This window comes from Zosterops lateralis (assembly GCF_965231275.1).
Source record: "Zosterops lateralis genome assembly, chromosome: 7".
NCBI classification, from domain to species: domain Eukaryota; kingdom Metazoa; phylum Chordata; class Aves; order Passeriformes; family Zosteropidae; genus Zosterops; species Zosterops lateralis.
This window is the reverse complement of record NC_139767.1, coordinates 24368141-24387009: the sequence shown is the minus strand read 5'-3', so window position 1 is coordinate 24387009 and position 18869 is coordinate 24368141. Positions and strand designations below refer to the sequence as shown.

General features: G+C 39.2%; 1 protein-coding gene across 2 annotated transcripts; it reads right to left on the bottom strand.

Moving 5' to 3' along the window:
- Positions 1-210: 210 nt before the first annotated feature.
- Positions 211-18518, bottom strand: PECR (peroxisomal trans-2-enoyl-CoA reductase; the record flags this gene model as incomplete). 2 transcript variants are annotated; one of them, XM_083864876.1, is made up of 8 exons in its annotated part: positions 211-2116; positions 2240-2351; positions 2941-3051; positions 5250-5346; positions 6912-6993; positions 7661-7826; positions 15307-15440; positions 18401-18518. In XM_083864876.1, 8 exons carry the CDS (start codon positions 18516-18518, stop codon positions 2028-2030), a joined length of 909 nt encoding a protein of 302 aa, XP_083721002.1. In that variant the 3' UTR covers positions 211-2027. The 2 variants fall into 2 exon arrangements, with proteins under 2 accessions (XP_083721002.1, XP_083721003.1); XM_083864877.1 differs by lacking the exon at positions 18401-18518 and adding an exon at positions 16282-16399.
- Positions 18519-18869: the final 351 nt, after the last annotated feature.

Here is an 18869-nt window from a genome sequence, read left to right as displayed (position 1 = left end):
ATTACAGCTCCACAAATGCTGCCTGTTTCAACTTCCTGCCAATTAAAAGAAAAAACCACAAACAGCCTCTTCTAAAGAATTAACATCTTCTTAGAACATCCATTGCTTTGCTGAAAGTTGAAGAAGGCAAGGTCAAATTGTATTCAGCTACAAGCAGAAAGGTTTGTTATAGTTTTAATTGTGAAGGAATTTATTAATTGCAGACTGGACCTGTTGCCCACACAGGAGAATGCTCACCTTTCTTATGTTCTCATTTCCTGAGATGAATGATGAATTTGACCACCATTACATATAAACTTCCTCTCTTTATGAATATTCACACTATAGCATAGTTAAAGAGGAAATTTGCAAGGTTAAAAATTGATGATTTCCAAGCTTGTACTCGAATCTTTCAGTGAACATTTCTGGGATATAATAAAAGTAATCCATTCATGTCCATTTCACTTTAAATCCACAGTGCACGTGTACCATAGGAACTCACAGTCAAAATAAAGAGAAAGTAGGGTCCACAAGTCCCAAGTTTATTTATGTTTAACCTTCTTTTCCAGAAAGATGTTAAGAATGTTGAAATAATGCATTAATAAGCTAAAAAATTTCACTTGACTGCAATGGGCCAGACTTCCAGAGTTAAGTTATCTAACAGGTACATTTGCTTCCAGGAATCCTCTTGCTGAGTACCCTGAAATAATACTTGCAATAAACAAAATATAACTTGACAAGAGGTTTGATAAAAGTTGGCTTTATCTCTGTACCAATTTCTCGCAGTCACATAAATGACTGTCCAGTTTCTAAGGAAAGAGGATAAAGCAGAGAGAACACACATGATGGCTCAAAGTCCTCTTCCCCCCAAAAACTGGCATTCATTTCATTTTCATGAAAAAGCAATCTACATGTACCTATATAAGAACATATATTTTATTGAAAGACACAGAAGTCAAACATCTTTGCAGAGAACAAACCACCATCAGACTCTTACATTCAGTCCAAAATGAAGTATTAAAAGTTCCCTTCTATAGCAGCAACTTGATTCCAGGAATTTCAGTGTTTGTGGCAAACAAACACAGTCATTACTTATTTTTTATATTTTCATTACAGTTTGCAGACATGGGAACGTTTGCCTTAAAGTGAATAAAAAATTCAGAAATATAGCCTCTTCAAGTGATGTATTATAAGATTTCTGGTTTTTAAATGGCATGTCTGCAGTGTTCACAAAAACTGCACCTAAAGACAGTAAAGAGCAAAATTCTTTTAACATTGTAAGACAACACAGTATGGATAAAAGCTGCTTTAGCTGGCAAATGAAGAATTCCAAATATCTCCTTTACTAGTGTAGCATACTGCAGAGAGCACTGCAATATGCACCACAGATTTTGCATGTTAAATTGTTAAATCTACACTGTTTTCCATCACTGTATTTATTATCTGCTTATTTTGTTATCAAATTTAAGTTGCAGCCAGCTTAACTCCATTGTCATTATATCTTCAAACAATTCAAAACATTCCAAATATGATATGCCATATTAGTTTGAAACATTAATAACAGTATTCCATCTTATTTTTATTTATTTTCAGAGAAATACTTACTCTACTTGGTCTTTAAAACGATTGCTGAACACTCAGTATGTGGCTGAACAAAAATAGTGTAGAGCTAACACTTACCCAAGGGTTACTGATGCAACAAACAGTAAAAGATTTGAATTACCTTCTCCCTAAATTCATGAAGAACAGAAGGATTCCTAAACCTTCCCTCTTGGATACTTTCACTGCAAAATAAGTATTCTTTTTATTTACTTCTGGCTGGGATTCTTCGTTACTTAATGCCTGTGCAAATGGATAATTTGTCTTGTATATCTCTTCCCTTCCCAAAAGACTGAATGTTTTCAGGGTGTTTTCAGAGGAGATGTACAACAAAAATCAAGGCACTTAATGTAGTTACATATGAGCGAAGAAAATTATTACTGAGAATATTAAGGCCAAGTCACAAAGTGAGATTATCAGCAAGGGTGCAACTGGTGCAAAAATATCTTTTACAGCTTTGGCTTGAACTCGCCAGAAAGAAGCTTTTTCAACATTTCAGAATTTCTTCCTTCTGGTGGTGAGGGCCATCTGTCATGATCTGAAGAAAAAAAAATAGAAGAAGTTACTTAGCTGATTGAGAAACTTGACATTTTACTTTTGTATCCTCACACTGCACAATTTCAGACACTTGAAGGGCATTATTTTGCAGCCCATTTCTTACCAGGTATTTCTACTCTACGGCTGTACAAACTCTCACCACCATCCACGACCATAGTTATCCCAGTTATGAATGATGCAGCTGGAGACAGCAGGAAACATACTGCAGGGGAGATCTAGCAAAAGAATGACAATTTTAATCTTTCTTAAACTGCTGGGAACTGCTCATGTCAAAGAAGGTTGTCCAAATTTTTACAGGCAAGCTATAGTAGCATTTTCTACTCAGTAATGAAAACTGTAACCGTCTTAAAGCCATCCTTCCAGCTACAAACATCAAGCATTTAACAGAGGAAAACCAGTAAGCTGTCACGGAGCATAAGATACCAAAAAAACAACAAAAAAAGGTTGATCAGTTTATCAAAGATGCACACTCTTGGTGGAAGAGAACTAAGTGCTTTTAAGATACACTTTTTTCCCTTAATATTCATTCTTGTAGTCCTTCCTGCTGAAGTCAACTTTTTTAAAAAATAATATCTACTATCAAACACTTCAGCTGTAAGAGGCAGCTGAATTAAATTTTCTGTATAACAGTGACTACTGGTTAAGTCTCTCACTTGGCACAACCACACATTGCTACAAACTTTCTTCTTTTTAAATATTCCATCATAGTGCAAAATGAAATCTTTTTTGTTCTCCATAGAATAAAGTGGCTTCAAAATAGAGACAGAGAAGTAGGTGTATCAGAAGAATTCTGAAATACATTACCTCCTCAGGAACAGCCGACCTCTTGGCAGGAACCTTTGGTATGCTCTGTAACCACATCATTACACCTTCTTCTCCATAGTTTGCTACAGCGGTTTCTGAAAATACCAGTCCCTATTTGAAAACAGCACAGTGAAACTTAAGTTCTGTTGCATACATTTAAACTGATCATTCTAAAATTGTGAAATTGTCATTACTGATTTTCTGTGGAACTGAACTATCTAAAGAGCACTTGAACACAAGTTTCTGAATGTAATGGCATAGTATAATTTATACAAGAAGGTAATTTGGCTGCTCACCACATCTCTGTTCAAGCACAATAATTCTGATTATTCCAAATCTCCGCTCTCACTTCAACAACAAAAAAGTGGAGTATAAAAAAAACTCAGGGGCTGCTTTGAAATTACAAGCATTTCATGTTAAATTACAGCAGGAAACTACAAAGCCTCAAGAACAAGTTCTCAAAAGTTTCTTGTCATCTGTAGGAGCACTAGACCAATTTATTGTGAATTACAGAAGCAGACAGATTTCAGTCAGAATTCTGACTCTCCCTACTTACCTGCTATAGAAGCAGAAAAAGATGACTGTGTTTGCCCTGGTGACCACACAGTTCAGTTTAGTTTTGAGAAGGAAGATGGCAACGTGAACACATCCACCAGTTAGGACAGAAATTTTGTGACTCAAGTTTAAGTAAAATAGCAAAATTTGAATTCACCCATGAAGCCCACACTAAGATTTTTAAGATACTTGTATAATGTACATGAAACTATTTTTTTCAGAATGCACCTGACTTCCCTCTCTATGTATCTATTCCTCCCATAAAACAGTAACAATTTTGTTACTCTACCCCCATAAAACAGTAACAATTTTGTGTTGTTACCAGAGACCTGTTGTTACCAGGGTCCACACAGGTGACAGAAGTATTATTGTAACTACAACATGGACTTTTGTTACCAGCATAGTAACAAAGCTAGCAAATACTTCTGAAAGATCCAAAGCCCTGAAGTGCTTGCTTGTCAAAACTTCTTCTGACATGTGCTATAATATCTAATCAGCATGATTCATTAGGTAATTAGCATGCCTGAAAAGTATATTCACATAATAATGCTGTCTTAATTACTTACTTCCCCAAGATTTGATAAATCAGAAAAAGCCAGATAAACAGGAAATACAAGTCAGTAGATCTTAATATTGAACACGTCTCCAGATGAATTAGGTCTCACAAAGGTTACATAAAAGACTTTACCTGAATGATTAACACACATCTACCATTAAGCATCCTATGCTATGCCAAACAAAGCAAGGCAGATGTTTTAGGATAAGAGGCACAACAGAATATACAGATATCCTACAAAAACTGTAGCAAGATCTTCCTAGGGATCACTTAAACAAATATGACGTTTCACTTATGACACTCACTGTGAGATAAGCTAAATTCTGACTGTAGAAGTAGCCGGACTAAGCTTATGTTTCCTCTTTTAATTTCAAGGGAGTAAATGTGCAAACTAAGTTATGGATAAGAGAAAATTACAACAGATCATGCATTCTCAAATGTCAAGGCTAGAGCTTCTATATAACTTCTGTATCTGCAGCGCTACAAAACGTAGCTGCTCTTTCTATACAGCTTTCTACAACAACTCTACCTGCTGTCTACTTCCTCAGAAACGTGGCAGGCATATTTTAGCTGACCTGTATAGTGGTTTCCTGTCTGCATGAATTTGGTAAGAAAAAAATCAAAACACACATTTTTACATATGATTTCTCTGAGAGAAGGTACACTCCAACTACAGGCTCTTTATAAGCCTGAAGCTAAACTAACTTTACATGTAGGAGACAAAGTAAAAGGCATGGGAGACATTCAGAGATTTTCAAAATAAGTTTGTAAACATAGGTGGAAACCATTAGCATACCTGAACCTCAAACAGAGAAAGTTTCCTGAACTCAGAAGTAATGTATCCATTAGTGAAACACAGAGCAATTCAGTAACTTTATGTCAAGGCTTTGTAAAACAGGTCACCAACTCCTACCAGTATCATTTCATATAGCTATAAAAAAACCTAAAAACCAAGTGTGCCAAGTCAAGGCAGAAAGCAGAAGCAATTTTATCCCACATCCTCTGACTCATCATCCAAAAGTACAAAACATTGTCAAATGGTCCAAAAAATGCAGTAAGGGTATTATAAATAAACAAATACATAAATAATCCACAAACAGTCACTGGTAATAAATTTAAAAATCCATTTTGGTCCAAAAGCCCTACCTATGAACATGTGTAATAGTTAATTTTAATCAGATAATTTCCCATTACTTACAGGAGCAATGCTGTTGATTCTCACTCCACTGTGTGCCCATTCTAAAGCTAAAGTCTTGGTTAGATTATCCACTGCAGCTCTTGCAGCTCCTGAGTGCCTATGGAGAAAAGAAAGCAAAGGAAGCATCTTTTCCTTTAGCTAAGTGTCCAGGGTTAATTCTACTGCAGCCTCACTAGGGTATTCAGACTGGTTTTCTGTGGCTGCACCAAGCATCTGGAAGAGAGAGACTCTAGTTTTCAAGTTTGACCATAGCTTCACTGCATAAACAAGCCATGCTGTGATTTTCTGTCATTGCTAGAAATACTTCAAATCTCTTTCCCAATGCAACATGGAGTCAGCTACACTCTAATGCAGGAGGAGGCTTAAAAAAAGAGAAACAACTGAAGTTCAAAATGTATAAAACTACCTGTAGACTGCACAAGTAAAGCAACACTTGGAAGAAAAGTGGTCTGAAAGATTGTTTAAATATTCTGACAAACATGATTAAAATAAGTCACTATTCAAAAATTACTGTAGGTGGATGGAGATAGAGACATGAGAGTCAGAGAGAACTCCTACACCTTGCTGCTGTAGGTAACTAGTCTGAAATGATGACAAGCTTGAACAAATGCAAACAAAATTACTGCAGTAATGAATTGTAGACAGCTGTAGTCAGAGAAAAGGAATAAATTTAGCTGCTTTAGCCTAGCAAAAAAAGACTAAGAGGAGATGGATACAATAGCTTCTTAAATACAGGGAAAGAATAAGAAAAACATAAGATAACATAACTTATTCATATGTTTAGGCCAGAAAGAGAGAACCTCCAGGCACACTCTGAGGAAACATGCCAACTTTTATGTTCAAAATTAATACTTATAAAAAACTTGTATCAGGTGACTTTTGGCATGAGTGGTGGCTGGACTTGGAAAGGTATATCTTTTTCAACAGTACGTTTCTGCAAGAAGTTTCAACTCGATTTGGAAGTAGTTTTGTCTATCCATCTACAAACAGCAGATACTTCGGAAAATTTTTCCATGATTATTCAGAACTAGCTTGTTCTTCCTTAGTTCAACTCAAATTGAAACATCTTCAGCCTATTTGCCATAACAGTTGAACCAGACACCACAGTGGAGATACTCAAATAACTGTAGCTTCAGCACCACCGTGTGGATCTCTGTATTTATTCTGTACTGTGGAGAACAAGCTAGTGAGAAAATATTCTGCTGTTCCTTAAAAAATGTTGGTTTTGAAACCATTCAACTCTGAATGAGGACAAACAAAGATAATACAACACTTGCTCAAAATATATTCTTGTATTTCTTCAACAGAAACTCAATATCAAAGTTTAAAAACAAAAACAAAACAAACACACACATAAAAAAAAAAAAAAAAAAAATACAAACTCCACAAGCAGAAAAGGGAGCCATTTCCAATTAAAGCTTCACTGGCAAGTCTTACTTTGTATTTCTTACAAACAAGTGGAGAGAGACCAGAGATGCCATCTACTGGATTAATAAGAGATCCCCACACATACAGCCAAGTGATACTCTTGCTCTCTCTTGACCTAACTACTATATTTCTACACTCTGCTGCTGCCCAGTACACATCTTTCTCAAGTGTTTAGGAACAGCTAGTCTTTCTAGGGTGAAATACAGGCAAGTGTAAAAAGAAAATATATCTTACGACATTCCAGGAAAGCCATTTCTCACGGCAGCAGTAATGTTGACAATGGCTCCTCCATGTTCCTGCATCCAGGCATTGTACACTGTATGGAGGAGGAAGAAAACCTATAAATATCAGAAGAAATGCATACAAATGAACTTGTCAACTGGAAACCAAACTTGGAGTCTTAACTGCAATCACACTACACATTTGTCACGCTGGTTTAGAAAAACAGTCTGCTGCTTGTACAACAGCCTGCCAATCCAGAGGTGAGACCATGAGGCAACAGGGTGGTCCAGGAAAGGCTCAATGACTATAAAGAAGTATTTGATGGAAATCAAGATTTCATGTTTCCATGTAAATAACTTTAATTTCCACAATCCAAACGCTATCTGAGAATGACATACCATACTTAAATTTAAGCTTAAATTTATATCCCTAAAGAAAGTATTTTCCTATGTTATACACAGTGAACACAGGCCAAATGTTAAGTGGTTTTCCTATAGTCTTTTAAATGAGTATCCAACTGACTTCCCAAATCTGGCCTCAACCAGAAGATCATGCTTGCCTAAATGTATGTTTGTATTTAGGAACAAATGTAATATACCATTTAATGCAAAGCTTTGAATGAGATTTAGGAAAACAAATATCCACTGTCAGATAAGTGCATGAAAAGAAGCAGCTAGGGAAACTGAACATTTCTTATCTTCTGGTATTTCTGTAAAAAACAAAACCAAATAATCATAAAAAGCTTAATGTTCAGACCTTACCTGCTTTGCAACAATAGAAGGTCCCTGTCAGATTTGTGTCTATCACAGCATGCCAGCCTTTCGCACGGATGGCTTCAGAAGGACTCACAAACTGGCCCCCTCCATTATTCACCAGGAAGTCAATCTTCCCATGCAGACTCAGTGTAGACTTCACCAAAGCTTCTACCTGAAACAGTATTTGTTAGTGTGGCGTGCTGATCAAGGTCTACACCCAATTTTGTTCTCAGACAGTATTTTCTCCCTCATGCTCTTTTCAGAGAAAAAGAGGAGGTCAGTCTTCAGAGAGGCTGTAAGAATGGTATGACAGGTTTAGCCAGCCAAGAAGGACTGGGCTCTATCCATGTTTACTTAGGAAATTTTGCTGGTATAATGCAGGTGCTGCCTAAAGTACCAGCACCCAAAGAAGAAGAAGATGTAAGCTACTGAAGATTTGTAAAATCAAACAGACACAAAATCCCACTACATACAACCTACTAAGAATCTCCTGCTGTTCTTCAGAAGGGTGGGGGCGTTCACATGAGAACTGCAAAGAGTTCCATATAAGGTAGCTACTGTTATTTTTATTTGACCATATACTGACCATTTAAAATAGAAAACACAAGTCATCTTGTGGAATTTTATCATCCCTATCTAGAAGTTTTGTACATTCACTACAGCTCTGACGTATGACTTGGCAATAGCCAGTCTTCTTACACACAGCAAGAAGGTTATTACCCTACAAAACATGTTAACATACCCTAAAAAATGCTGGAAATAGACGTTATCTTCTTTAGCAAAAGTATTATTGCAAGATAGTAATAAGAACTCTATAGCAATAACTTAATAATTTAATATTTATCTCAGGAAGCAGGACAACATGACTATTTCCTACTTGCCTCATCAATCATAACTAGATACCATGCATCAGTTATTCCTAGTCAAGCATGGATAGATAATCTAGCATCTATAGATAGATATACAGGTAGATAATCTAGGATGAAAAGATAATGTAGCACCTGTGGTCAGAGAAAAACACGGAACAAAAAAAACCCCAAAAACCAAACACGTGGAGCAATGCTGCCACTCAAACTGATTGGGCTAGGGGAAGGATATCAATCAGCCTTTCTCTGCATTGAGTTAGCAGTAGAAATATCAAAAACAAACTAAAAAAAAAAAAAAAAAAAAAAAAAAAAAAAAAAAAAAAAGTGCAAGCAATGCATTATTTGTATCTCACACCGAGTGTTACCAACGCAGCCTCATAAATAGCTGCCTTACATCTTCTATTGCTAACAATATAAGATGGTTTAACAGGATAGTATGGATCTTGTAAGGATCCTGCACATATTGAAAGAAAAAATCCTAAACAAACATATAATGACTAAAAATATAATGACTGAAAATCTAATGCCTGCTGAGAAAAAATGCCTTAAGAAAATAATTTTGATACCTAAACCCAGTCTTCAAATTCTGAGTATCATCTTATTCCTCACTTATTAGTCACTGCAGGTTGTGGGATGTGAGGAAAAAATCCAGAAAACCAAAGCATCTGTGACAGCAGCCCCAAACTCATAGCTTGCAAGAACAGCCATACCAGAAGGATATTCTGACTTTTACTTTTCTCTTGTTGTGAGCAAAGTTATGTCTGGCTAGGCGGTAAAAGTTATGCTTTGCTCAGCAATATCAAACTCTTCTCCCTGTCAGTCTGAGAATCTTGCTTGGAATATTATTCTCTGTAAGTCACTGAAATATGGGCTCATTTATGGAAAGGAAATAGTTTTAGTACAAAGAAGATTTGAACAAATTAAGGCTATTCAGACTGTGGAAAGATACGAGAGAGAGAGAGAGAGAGAGAGAGAGAGAGAGAGAAGGAAAAATGCTTAGAATGATAAAAAGAAAAGACAGAAAACAAATTTAAAAAAAATCCACTGAGACATTTAATCAAGTTTTCAACAACTGGACAAAATGTATGTTATATGCTACAGCATATCAATTCAAAATAGTTCATATATTCCTCTTAAAGAACTGTTGTTGTTCCTACGTGTTGAACCATATTCTAAGGAAAAAAAAAAAAATAAAAACCCAACAACAAACACATATCAGTTCTGCTTTCTGAAAGCCAGGAAAGGCCAGAAGGCTCTCCAGTGACAGCTCAGATGGCTCCTACTGTAGCAATCTTCACAAGTCTTCCGTGCTGTGGAAAAAGCATTACTGCAGTGCTTCTCTCAGTTACCATAAACATGGTGACAGCAGCACGGGGAGAAGGAGGGTCTGGTAGAACACATTTAAATCAGTGACCAGTACTAAAGAAGATTCCTAGTGCTATAATTAAAAAATCCACTTGGAACAAACTTCTTAGAAAAACTATTAAAGGCTCTCTTTGGAAGCAAAGCAAAGCTACATGAGGTAGAGCTCATTTAGGACATTCTTCTGAAAAAGACAGAAAAGAACAAAATCAGGCACTTCAGACATAACCAGAAAATTGGAGCTCTGCAATAAGAAACTTCTGTGTGTGACTGCAACTTGGATGTATTATGTAGCAGCATAATATCCACAGATAACTAAGATGACAGTAGTCACTGACTCAGGGAAAAGGGACAAATGTCCACATGCATTCACAGGTCACTCCAAGTGAGTGAAACACACAGGCAAACAGCCCACTACAGAGTGTTAGAGATTTGTGATTTGGTGGCTAGAACTAACAGGCATTCTGGCACAGTGGTAACAGGTATTTTTACTGTGTTACTGCTGTGTTATTTAAAAACACAACAACAGGAATCTCTTATCCACAACTCCCCACCATGCCACAGTCATTCACTGCAGGCTTCACACAGACAGGCATTAAGTATTTATAAACCAACTGAGCCTATGCTAAGCTATAGAGTTTATTGGAAAAGAAAAGCTACTAGTGAACTCAGACACAAGGTACGTGCTAAGTAGCACTGTATTGAGTATGTCTGAAGTTGTCTTGTTGATGTCCAAGTAACAGATTTTACCCTCTGGGTCTGGTCCAGCAGCAGGTTCTGTTGCTGGAGCTCAGGTATGGAAAGGAGAAATTGTGAACAGAATTCTCAATTGCTGATTTCAAGAACAGCTGTGGCCTACCAGAAATACAAGGTTTTATCTTTCACCTACCTGGACACGTAAGCTTCTACTTATCTAGGTGCCAGTTAAAGAAATGTTTGTCCACAGAGTTTAGCAAAAAGGTTTTACAAGTGTAAGGATTTAAAGAGTACAGCTGCCTGTCTCAAAACACTGTCAAGGGCACAGAAGGAACTTACCATAAAATGATAAGCCACCAAAGCAGGAACTTGAAAGAAGCAGAGAAGGAGGAATTTTCAACAGGAAAGCATTAATTCCAGGCCTAGCAGAGGTAAGATCAGGTTGGTAACATCTTGGTTAATGCATCTGGACAAAAGTGCCCACTGTGGGAAAGGAAGCAACTGCTCATACACATCACCCCAGGTTACAGAATGGCACCTGCGACCACCCCATGGATACTCAAAACTTAGCCTGTATGAAGGTGGTACCCCCAGAAGACTGACAGGACACTGCTTCATCCACAGCTCATGATCATCATCTGCTTGGTCTCTGTCTCTCTCTCTCCTTTCCTCCCCTTAATTCAGGCATTCATTCGTCATGTCTTGTCCCTGTCAACAGATTTTGCTGTAGCTCAAAATTTAAGACACAAAAGGGGATAAACAAAGATACACATGCACAGAGCTGTCTGGTTTGCATCTCAGCAAGAGCAAATTGATCTGCTCTCAACACATTATGAGGGCAGTGCCAGGAAATATACAAACAATAAAAATAACTTCAGCTTCATAGTCACTAAGAAGCAACATCTCTCACTATATACACTCCAAACCACAGGGAAAGGGAACAGGTGCACAATCACTGCTCCAGGATAAGGCCCCATGACAGAATACAGAAATATATTCTCATGACAGAATAGAGAAACCTCAGGTCCTCTTATCCCAGAACTGTCTACTCTGTCATTTTTAAAAATAAAATATGTTTCTTATCCTTTACAGAACACTTAATGGAAAACTAGTCAAAAGCAGCAGCAACCTCATGACAAAAATAAGCCTGACAGGTTACGCAGTGGTTGAAAATCTTCCACCAAGCAGGATTATTTTTTGCACATTAAACAAAAAGTAAGCTTTACTAGAAAGCAAAAGGGCTTCTGAGGATGAAGATTTAGAGACTTAAAAATGTGAATTCATTAAGCTATTCCCATGATATTTGTCATCAAGCTTCTGCAGCAATTAATTCACTACATCATCTTTGCCTCTTCCTAGCCAGAAAGAGCTCTAACAAATATCCTGAACTACATGATGAGGGATGAACCTTCCAATGCTTGAATGTCACTGATCCAAACTAGAGGCATGAACCATGTCATCTTCAAAGCAGGTCAGTTACTTTAAGATTTGCAATAGGAGGCAAAAAATAATCTTCTGGTGATTTGAAAGCACCATCATCTTTCTTAAACTTTCCCTATTCAAAGTCCTTCCCTCCAGTTTATAAAATTCAAACCAGGACAGAATTTGTAGAGGCCTTTAAAGAAATACAGAGCGACTGATGGAGAAGGAGGGATAAAAAAAATGGCATTCTATAATAAGAATAAATGGCTTGTTCCTACAGGTGATCGGGGTGGCTTCCTTTAAAACAAAGGTTTACTCTTAGAAAGACTTCAGTGAGATGTCAGAGAGAATGATACAGTAAATGAATTATGTAGTTCTTCAGGAAACTTCCTGGGCTTTGAAGCTTGTGATAGATCACTTCTGACATCTAAGGGAGCTTGAACTCCAAAGTTGTTGGAGTTTTTTTTTCTGTTGAAACATTTATAATGTTTTTCTCCTGCACACGTTCTTTGGTACCTGGTGTAAGAGCTAAGGAGGATGTAGTGACTCACACTGAATTCTTGCAGAGGTTGTTCCTCTCTACCCAACAATGTGCTCCCATGGTTTCTGAGGTAACTACTCTTCACTCACACTAAGCTGAATGCAAACAATGACTTATAATGTTACTAATGAGTAGCACACAGAGCCAACACAGTTGTAACTAGTCTCATTTCTTTTGTGAGAGAACCCAAAAGTTCACATGCCCTCTCATCCCCTCTACCACTGTAACAGGAAGCTCTTCCTGTATTTGTGAAAATAGTGAAGTGAGTTGTATTACTGTGTTACCTCCACTCAATATTTGCCTCCTAGGCTAGAAAAGTCCTTAACAACATCTTTTACAGTTCCCGCTCCTGTGACTCCAAGTCCCAGGCACTACATTTTAAGTTAAGAATGGAGTAGGTTTTAAAAGTCGATGCATGATACTCTTCGGATCAAAGTAAAAGCCCAAAGGTACTTTCCCTCTAGTTCCCACAAGGCAAGCAAGTGCAAATTAGGAAAAAAGTACTTTTAACCATTGTTGCTCTAGGAAACATAATAAATAAGCAATAGTAAGCAGTGGGATGTGGAAAACCTGCCATACATCTCAGTCCTGACAGTTTTTAGTAGTGTAAGTTAACAATTGTTAATTTGAGTTTATCTAGTTTCAACTTACAAACCAAAGTACCTAAGTGTAAGGAAGTGCTATCCTCACCACAAATTTAAGAGCTGAAAACACAAATTTCTGGTCCAACAGTAAATTTAGAAATTAAGTAACACATGGCCAGGATTTAGCAATCTTTGGGAATCTCAGCATTAACATTACAGAACAGACTCAGAAAGGCACAAGCTAAAGGACAAAAATCATAGGATGTCTCTAACCAATAAAAAAATCTGGTCTTGGAGATGGGCATCTGGAATGGAGAAATATTTAACAGGTACACAAGTTCTTATGTTAACATGCAACAGAAATTGCATTCCTTATTCACACTGTCAGCAAAAGGCTTATGAAATTTTCATAGCCATTTTTTTCTAAATAGGACTTCAACAGAAATAAGATCAGTTGGAGAACTGAAGTGAATCAAACTATAAAACTAAATCAATGACTGAAAAGTTCAAGACTAGAGTTTAATCTGCCTTTTTCCTCTGAAGCCTCTCTTCAATAGAAACAGACATGAAAGGACAATTGTTGAAGAGAACTTCCACTGACAGGAGACATCCACTAGAAGTTTCACTAATATCATATGAAAAGTTCTAGGAAAGTTCTGGTGTGTCTGTAAAAGGGTAGAGTTTAAAACTAAACTGGAAACAGGACAATTCTATGATAAAACTGCAAGGTAATAGCAAAGACAGAAGTTTCTTCAAGTATCAGTATGGCTACCCATAACACAGAATAATGCCTAAACACTTTACACAGCATTATAAAGAAAGCTTCAAAAGCACCTCCAAAAATTTTCAAAGCCACTTAAGCCTGTTTTGTCAAATAGGTATGTAGCCTTAAAAAGGAAACAAACAAGGAATGGCAGTTTACCTCATTTCACCATCCAAGCAAGCCCCTAACCATCTCGTAGAATGCTGCAGTTCCCACTAACCAATTTCAGGCTGATACAGAAATAAGATTCACCTGCAGAAGATTATTAAGCATGCCAGAGTACTTTCTGCAAGAAACAGACCTAAAAAAAAGCTTAAACCTTTTTTTCCTCTTTACCTCTTTTCCTTCCTGTAGCTTTAATCATGCAAGTTGCCCTCTGACATCTGCCATAACCTATTATGTTGCACTGCTGATGCCAGTAAATACACACCTAAAAATCACTGGTAGGTGAAGTGACTTACTGCACAGCCCCAGGGTTCATCTCCTTCAGGAGAGAAAGTCTGAGTAGATCACTATAAATATTTTATGGCACGAAGTGTTCCACAAGGGAAGAATTTTAATTTTTATTTCTTTTATGGCTATATATTAGGATATTTCCAGAATCTTCACAGCTACTGAAGATCATTAATATTTAGGTTAAGAGAGAGTTTGAGAGGTTTAGAAAAATGCAGCAATCAGTGGTTACTGGAAGATTTTCTAGCTGTCTTCAAAAAGTTAAAAATCCAACCTGAAGTTGGACTTTTAAATATTTAATTACAGAGATAAAAAAATTAGGAGGTGCATGGAGGCTTCTGAAGAACCTGGATTATGTACTTTTACTCTTGATCTTCCATTTTTTGTAACATGAAGAAAAAAATTTAAAAATCAACTTGAACAATAACAGAGTTTGCAATGAGGCATGCCTCAAACTGTAACCAAAATTTCTGATATCGCTAACATATTATATATCTGTGGGGGTTTTGGCTTTACTACAAGCCAAACTGACAATGCAGGGCACTTGTGTCAAGTCACAAGCATTCAGATGACATGCTATGCCTTCCTGTTTGAAGGAACTATTCTGAGGTCTCCATCTTCACAAGTTTACACCCCCTCACTCCTGTCACAGCAATGTGACAAAGAATCATGCTAAGTGGGCTCTGGCTCGCTGTAGAACATGCCAGTTCCAAGGCCTGTGTCTTCCAGAAATATCTGAAATATGTAACCATGGTCAGAAAAATATTTGCCAATATTTATAAATGCTTTTTTGCTTAGGTGGGTAACAAATGTCCTGTCTTGGGAAGCACATCTATCCAGATCAATTTAACCAAGATCTGCTCCACCTTTCCCCTGATCTAAGCTACTTTTGAGAAGGCCAGAAATCTTTAGAGATCTGAGAATTTATGCTTTTGATATGTTAAGCCCCAGAACAAGATCTTTACCTCTTCTTCTTTGCGGATATTGCACTCTATGGGAGTCACTCGGGCAGGACTCATGGAAGAAAACCTATTATTCAGTTCCTCTGCAGCAGCTTTTAATCGGTCAAATTTACGAGAGGCAATAACAACACTGCAACCTGTAGAGACAAAATGAAACATCCTTCAGCTAACACAAATATGCTATTTTTTTAGTAACATCGTGGAGATATCTTGTAGGATGTGCAGTTATTAGTCACTGACTAGAAAATACAGTGTTGAAGCTCTTGCAAGAGAAATGAGCGGCGTCAGGTGCTTCTTAGCAACAAAATCCCTTTGTGCCAGGAAAAGAACAATTTAAAAAAATATGTCCACATATTTCCTCTCCTTCCTGCAGAAGGGAAGATAGCCTGTGAGTTGCAGAGTCAGCAAAGCAGCTTTCAGAAATCACTTCTGCTGCTTCTGCTCACAGCTGCCTCATTTATCAATTAAGTGATTTAAAGATGTTTCAGCAGGTCTTGATTACAAAAAATGCTTGCTCCTAAAACCAGAAAAATAATCTTCCTGTACAACTGGCTGTAATTTTGACTAGCAGTGAGTAAATGTAATGGTCTGCTTTTTAACTGAAGGATAATAGCCTCACAAGATTAATCCCTATCTGCAGTCTACAGACAGTGGAAACAGAGCCCTCCCTGTGGCACTGCAGAATCCTAGCTGCAGAAAGGAGAGGAAAAAAAATAAGGCAAGAGCTCAAGCACTCTTTTTTTTCCCCCCAGAATTTGGAGGCAGAAAGACTCATTTTACAGAGAAACAATGCAGGTGCCAAATAAGTCAAGCACTCACACTACGACCAGTCTAATTTCTTCTGTCACACTAGTGGACTCAGGAGAGATTTAAGGCTGCAGCAATTGCCACTACACAGACTAAACCAAAGGACACCAAATTAATTCCTAGTGCAAATCCAGCAAGCATGCAATTTCATGTAATGGATAAGCAAATTACTAGGCAAGCAGGCAAGGAGGTCTTGCTCCCAGTTTACTTCTTCCATAATCTTAGCATTTCAGCAGAAGTAATCTCTTCTTCATATCAGGTCTGCTGCTCATCTGCTTTAATATGAACCATCCTCAACCAGCCAAAAAACCTGAAAAAGTTAACATCTTGCCAGGTGTGGGGGTTTTCTTCCCCCGTCTGTTGCAGAGTGGAATTTGGCCTCTCATGTGATCAAGCACACACCAGGATCAACTCAATGTAACTAGTGGGAGAAAAGAGCAGCAAGCTGTTCATTTGACTCAGGTTGTCATGTGAAACTATAGATTAAAAAAATATTTTTAAAAAATTAAAAATAGAGGAGTTTAATTCTTCCAGAGGAAAGTGTTACAACTACATATCCTTAAGAATAGGGACTTCACTTTTAATAAGCGTCCATCTTAAAACAACACATCTAAAGACAGCAGTCTCTGAGGTCTCCTGGTTTTTTTTAATTAAGAACTCCAGCCACTTGCACAATCACCTAACCCAAAGTTCATAAAATGACACACACAATTACCAATTAACACAAAACACTGAATCACAGCAGCCCAGTTATATTTACCAACTTTATTAATACACATACTGATACAGAATAAGGTCCAGTAAAAGACTGTATTTTTTGCTAAATATACTAATTGGGAGAGGGTGAGATTCTAATACTGTGCAAGCTGACACTACATCACTTAATTTTCTTCACAAAGAATGACCAGACCATTTCCTGATAGGGTCAGGGAAAAGGGCACATGTTTCCAGATAAAAGGTTTACATTTGCCCAGAAGGCCTCAAAGGAGACTGGTTATATAAACAATGTATATCATGACTGACATTATCTGTCACTGCTCCTATGCCTGTAAGAACGAGCCCCCCTTACCTGAAATGCAGGGTATACATGGAAATAGCTCCTAATCATCATCTTGTCAGGACTAACCATCAAGTCTACAGGTAAGGAAGGTTACTCTGTCAGTCTTAAGCCTTATATAGCTCTTTCTTCAGTTTTTCTCATGTGCTTTGTATAGATTTGTTTTCTATTGTGTTCTATTTAGGCTGTTACAGACACATTTTTGCTTGAGAAAAACAGCAAAGATCAAATTAAGCACAATTTTAAGGTAACTGGGTAACATCACCAACCAACAGTGTGATGATGCTTAAAAAGCATCCCTTTAAAGCAACATGTAAGGACACCCGAAAAAAAAACCCACTTAGTTCCCCAGTAATACAAAGGTAACAGAACTAATCCTCCATTCAGCTCCACAAGGGAAGTGGAAAGCTGCAGCACAAAGGCCAGGAGAGGCAGAGATGTCTCGCAGCACAGCCTTAACAAAGAAAGCTCTTTACTATGCAGTGGTGCACATTCCAAGAATGCAAACCACGGCAGTGTGACACCGAGAGATACAACACCAGCCTATTCTGAAGGCGCTGAATCCAACCACGACAAGAAACTATCCAAACCCTACCACTGATGTTGAAATCTGCAGGAAAGGTGTTGCAAGGTGGGTGTAGGAGTAATTTCTATCTCTCCTGGTGTCACATCAGAAAGTCAGGAGACTGCCTCTCACTCTCGGTTTTACCACTTCTCTGTATTCCGCATGGAAAGAAAACCTACGCCGTGCATCAGGAAGATGTTCTTCTATTTCAGGACTTTCCTGAAATCGCAGTGGAGAAGCACCACGTCTCTAACACGTTCCTGTGCGGGCAGCAGTTCCAGGACACTGCTCTGTAAGGATCAAGGTCCAACAACCTCGTAAATCCTCCAGGGAAAGCAAGATGAGGACTCGCTGAAGGGAGAATCTGAGAGAAAGGGCCCTGCGTTAACATAACCTCACTGACCTCTGTGTTTAAAACAGCGAGTGTTTTCCGGGCTGAAGGGCACAGCCCCACATCAGCCTCACCTGGCAGCCCTCGCTGTTCACCGGCCCTGTCACAATGTCACAATGTCCCCCCGGGGGCTCCTCGCAGCCGTCCCCGAGCGCCGCCGGCCCCCAAACGCCGCACGGCCCGGGGGCGCTCCCCGACGGCCCCTCCGGCCCCATCCGCCCTCCCGACCCCCGCCTGGCCCCGCCGGGGCGTCCCGCGGAGCCCGCCCCGCGCCCACCTAGCGCCAGCAGGTCGGCGGCGATGGCCTTGCCGATGCCGGTGCCGCCGCCGGTGACGATGGCGACCCGCCCGCGGAGCAGCCCCGCCGCCAGCAGCCCGCGCCCGGCCGCCGCCATCTTCCCCTCCCTCCCTCCGTCCCTCCGCCCGTCCCTCTCCCGCCCGCCCCGCCGGGTGACGCGCGGCCCCGCCCGCCCGGGGCTCAGCACGGGGACGGCGGAGCGGTGCCGGCCGTGGCGGGGCTGGGCTCCTGAGGTGCGGGCGGCAGGTAACGCGGGTCACGGGGGGGCGGCCGTGGGGTGTCGGTACCGCCCGGCCCGGCCCGGCGGGGCACAGAGCGCTCCGGCCCGGGAGGGGTCGGTGGCACCGCGGTATCGCCGCTGCAGCCCCGGGTATCGCCCAGCTGAGCTGCCCGCAGCATCCTCCGCTGGCGAGGGACGAGTCGCCTTGTTTTCTATTCCGCTGCGGGT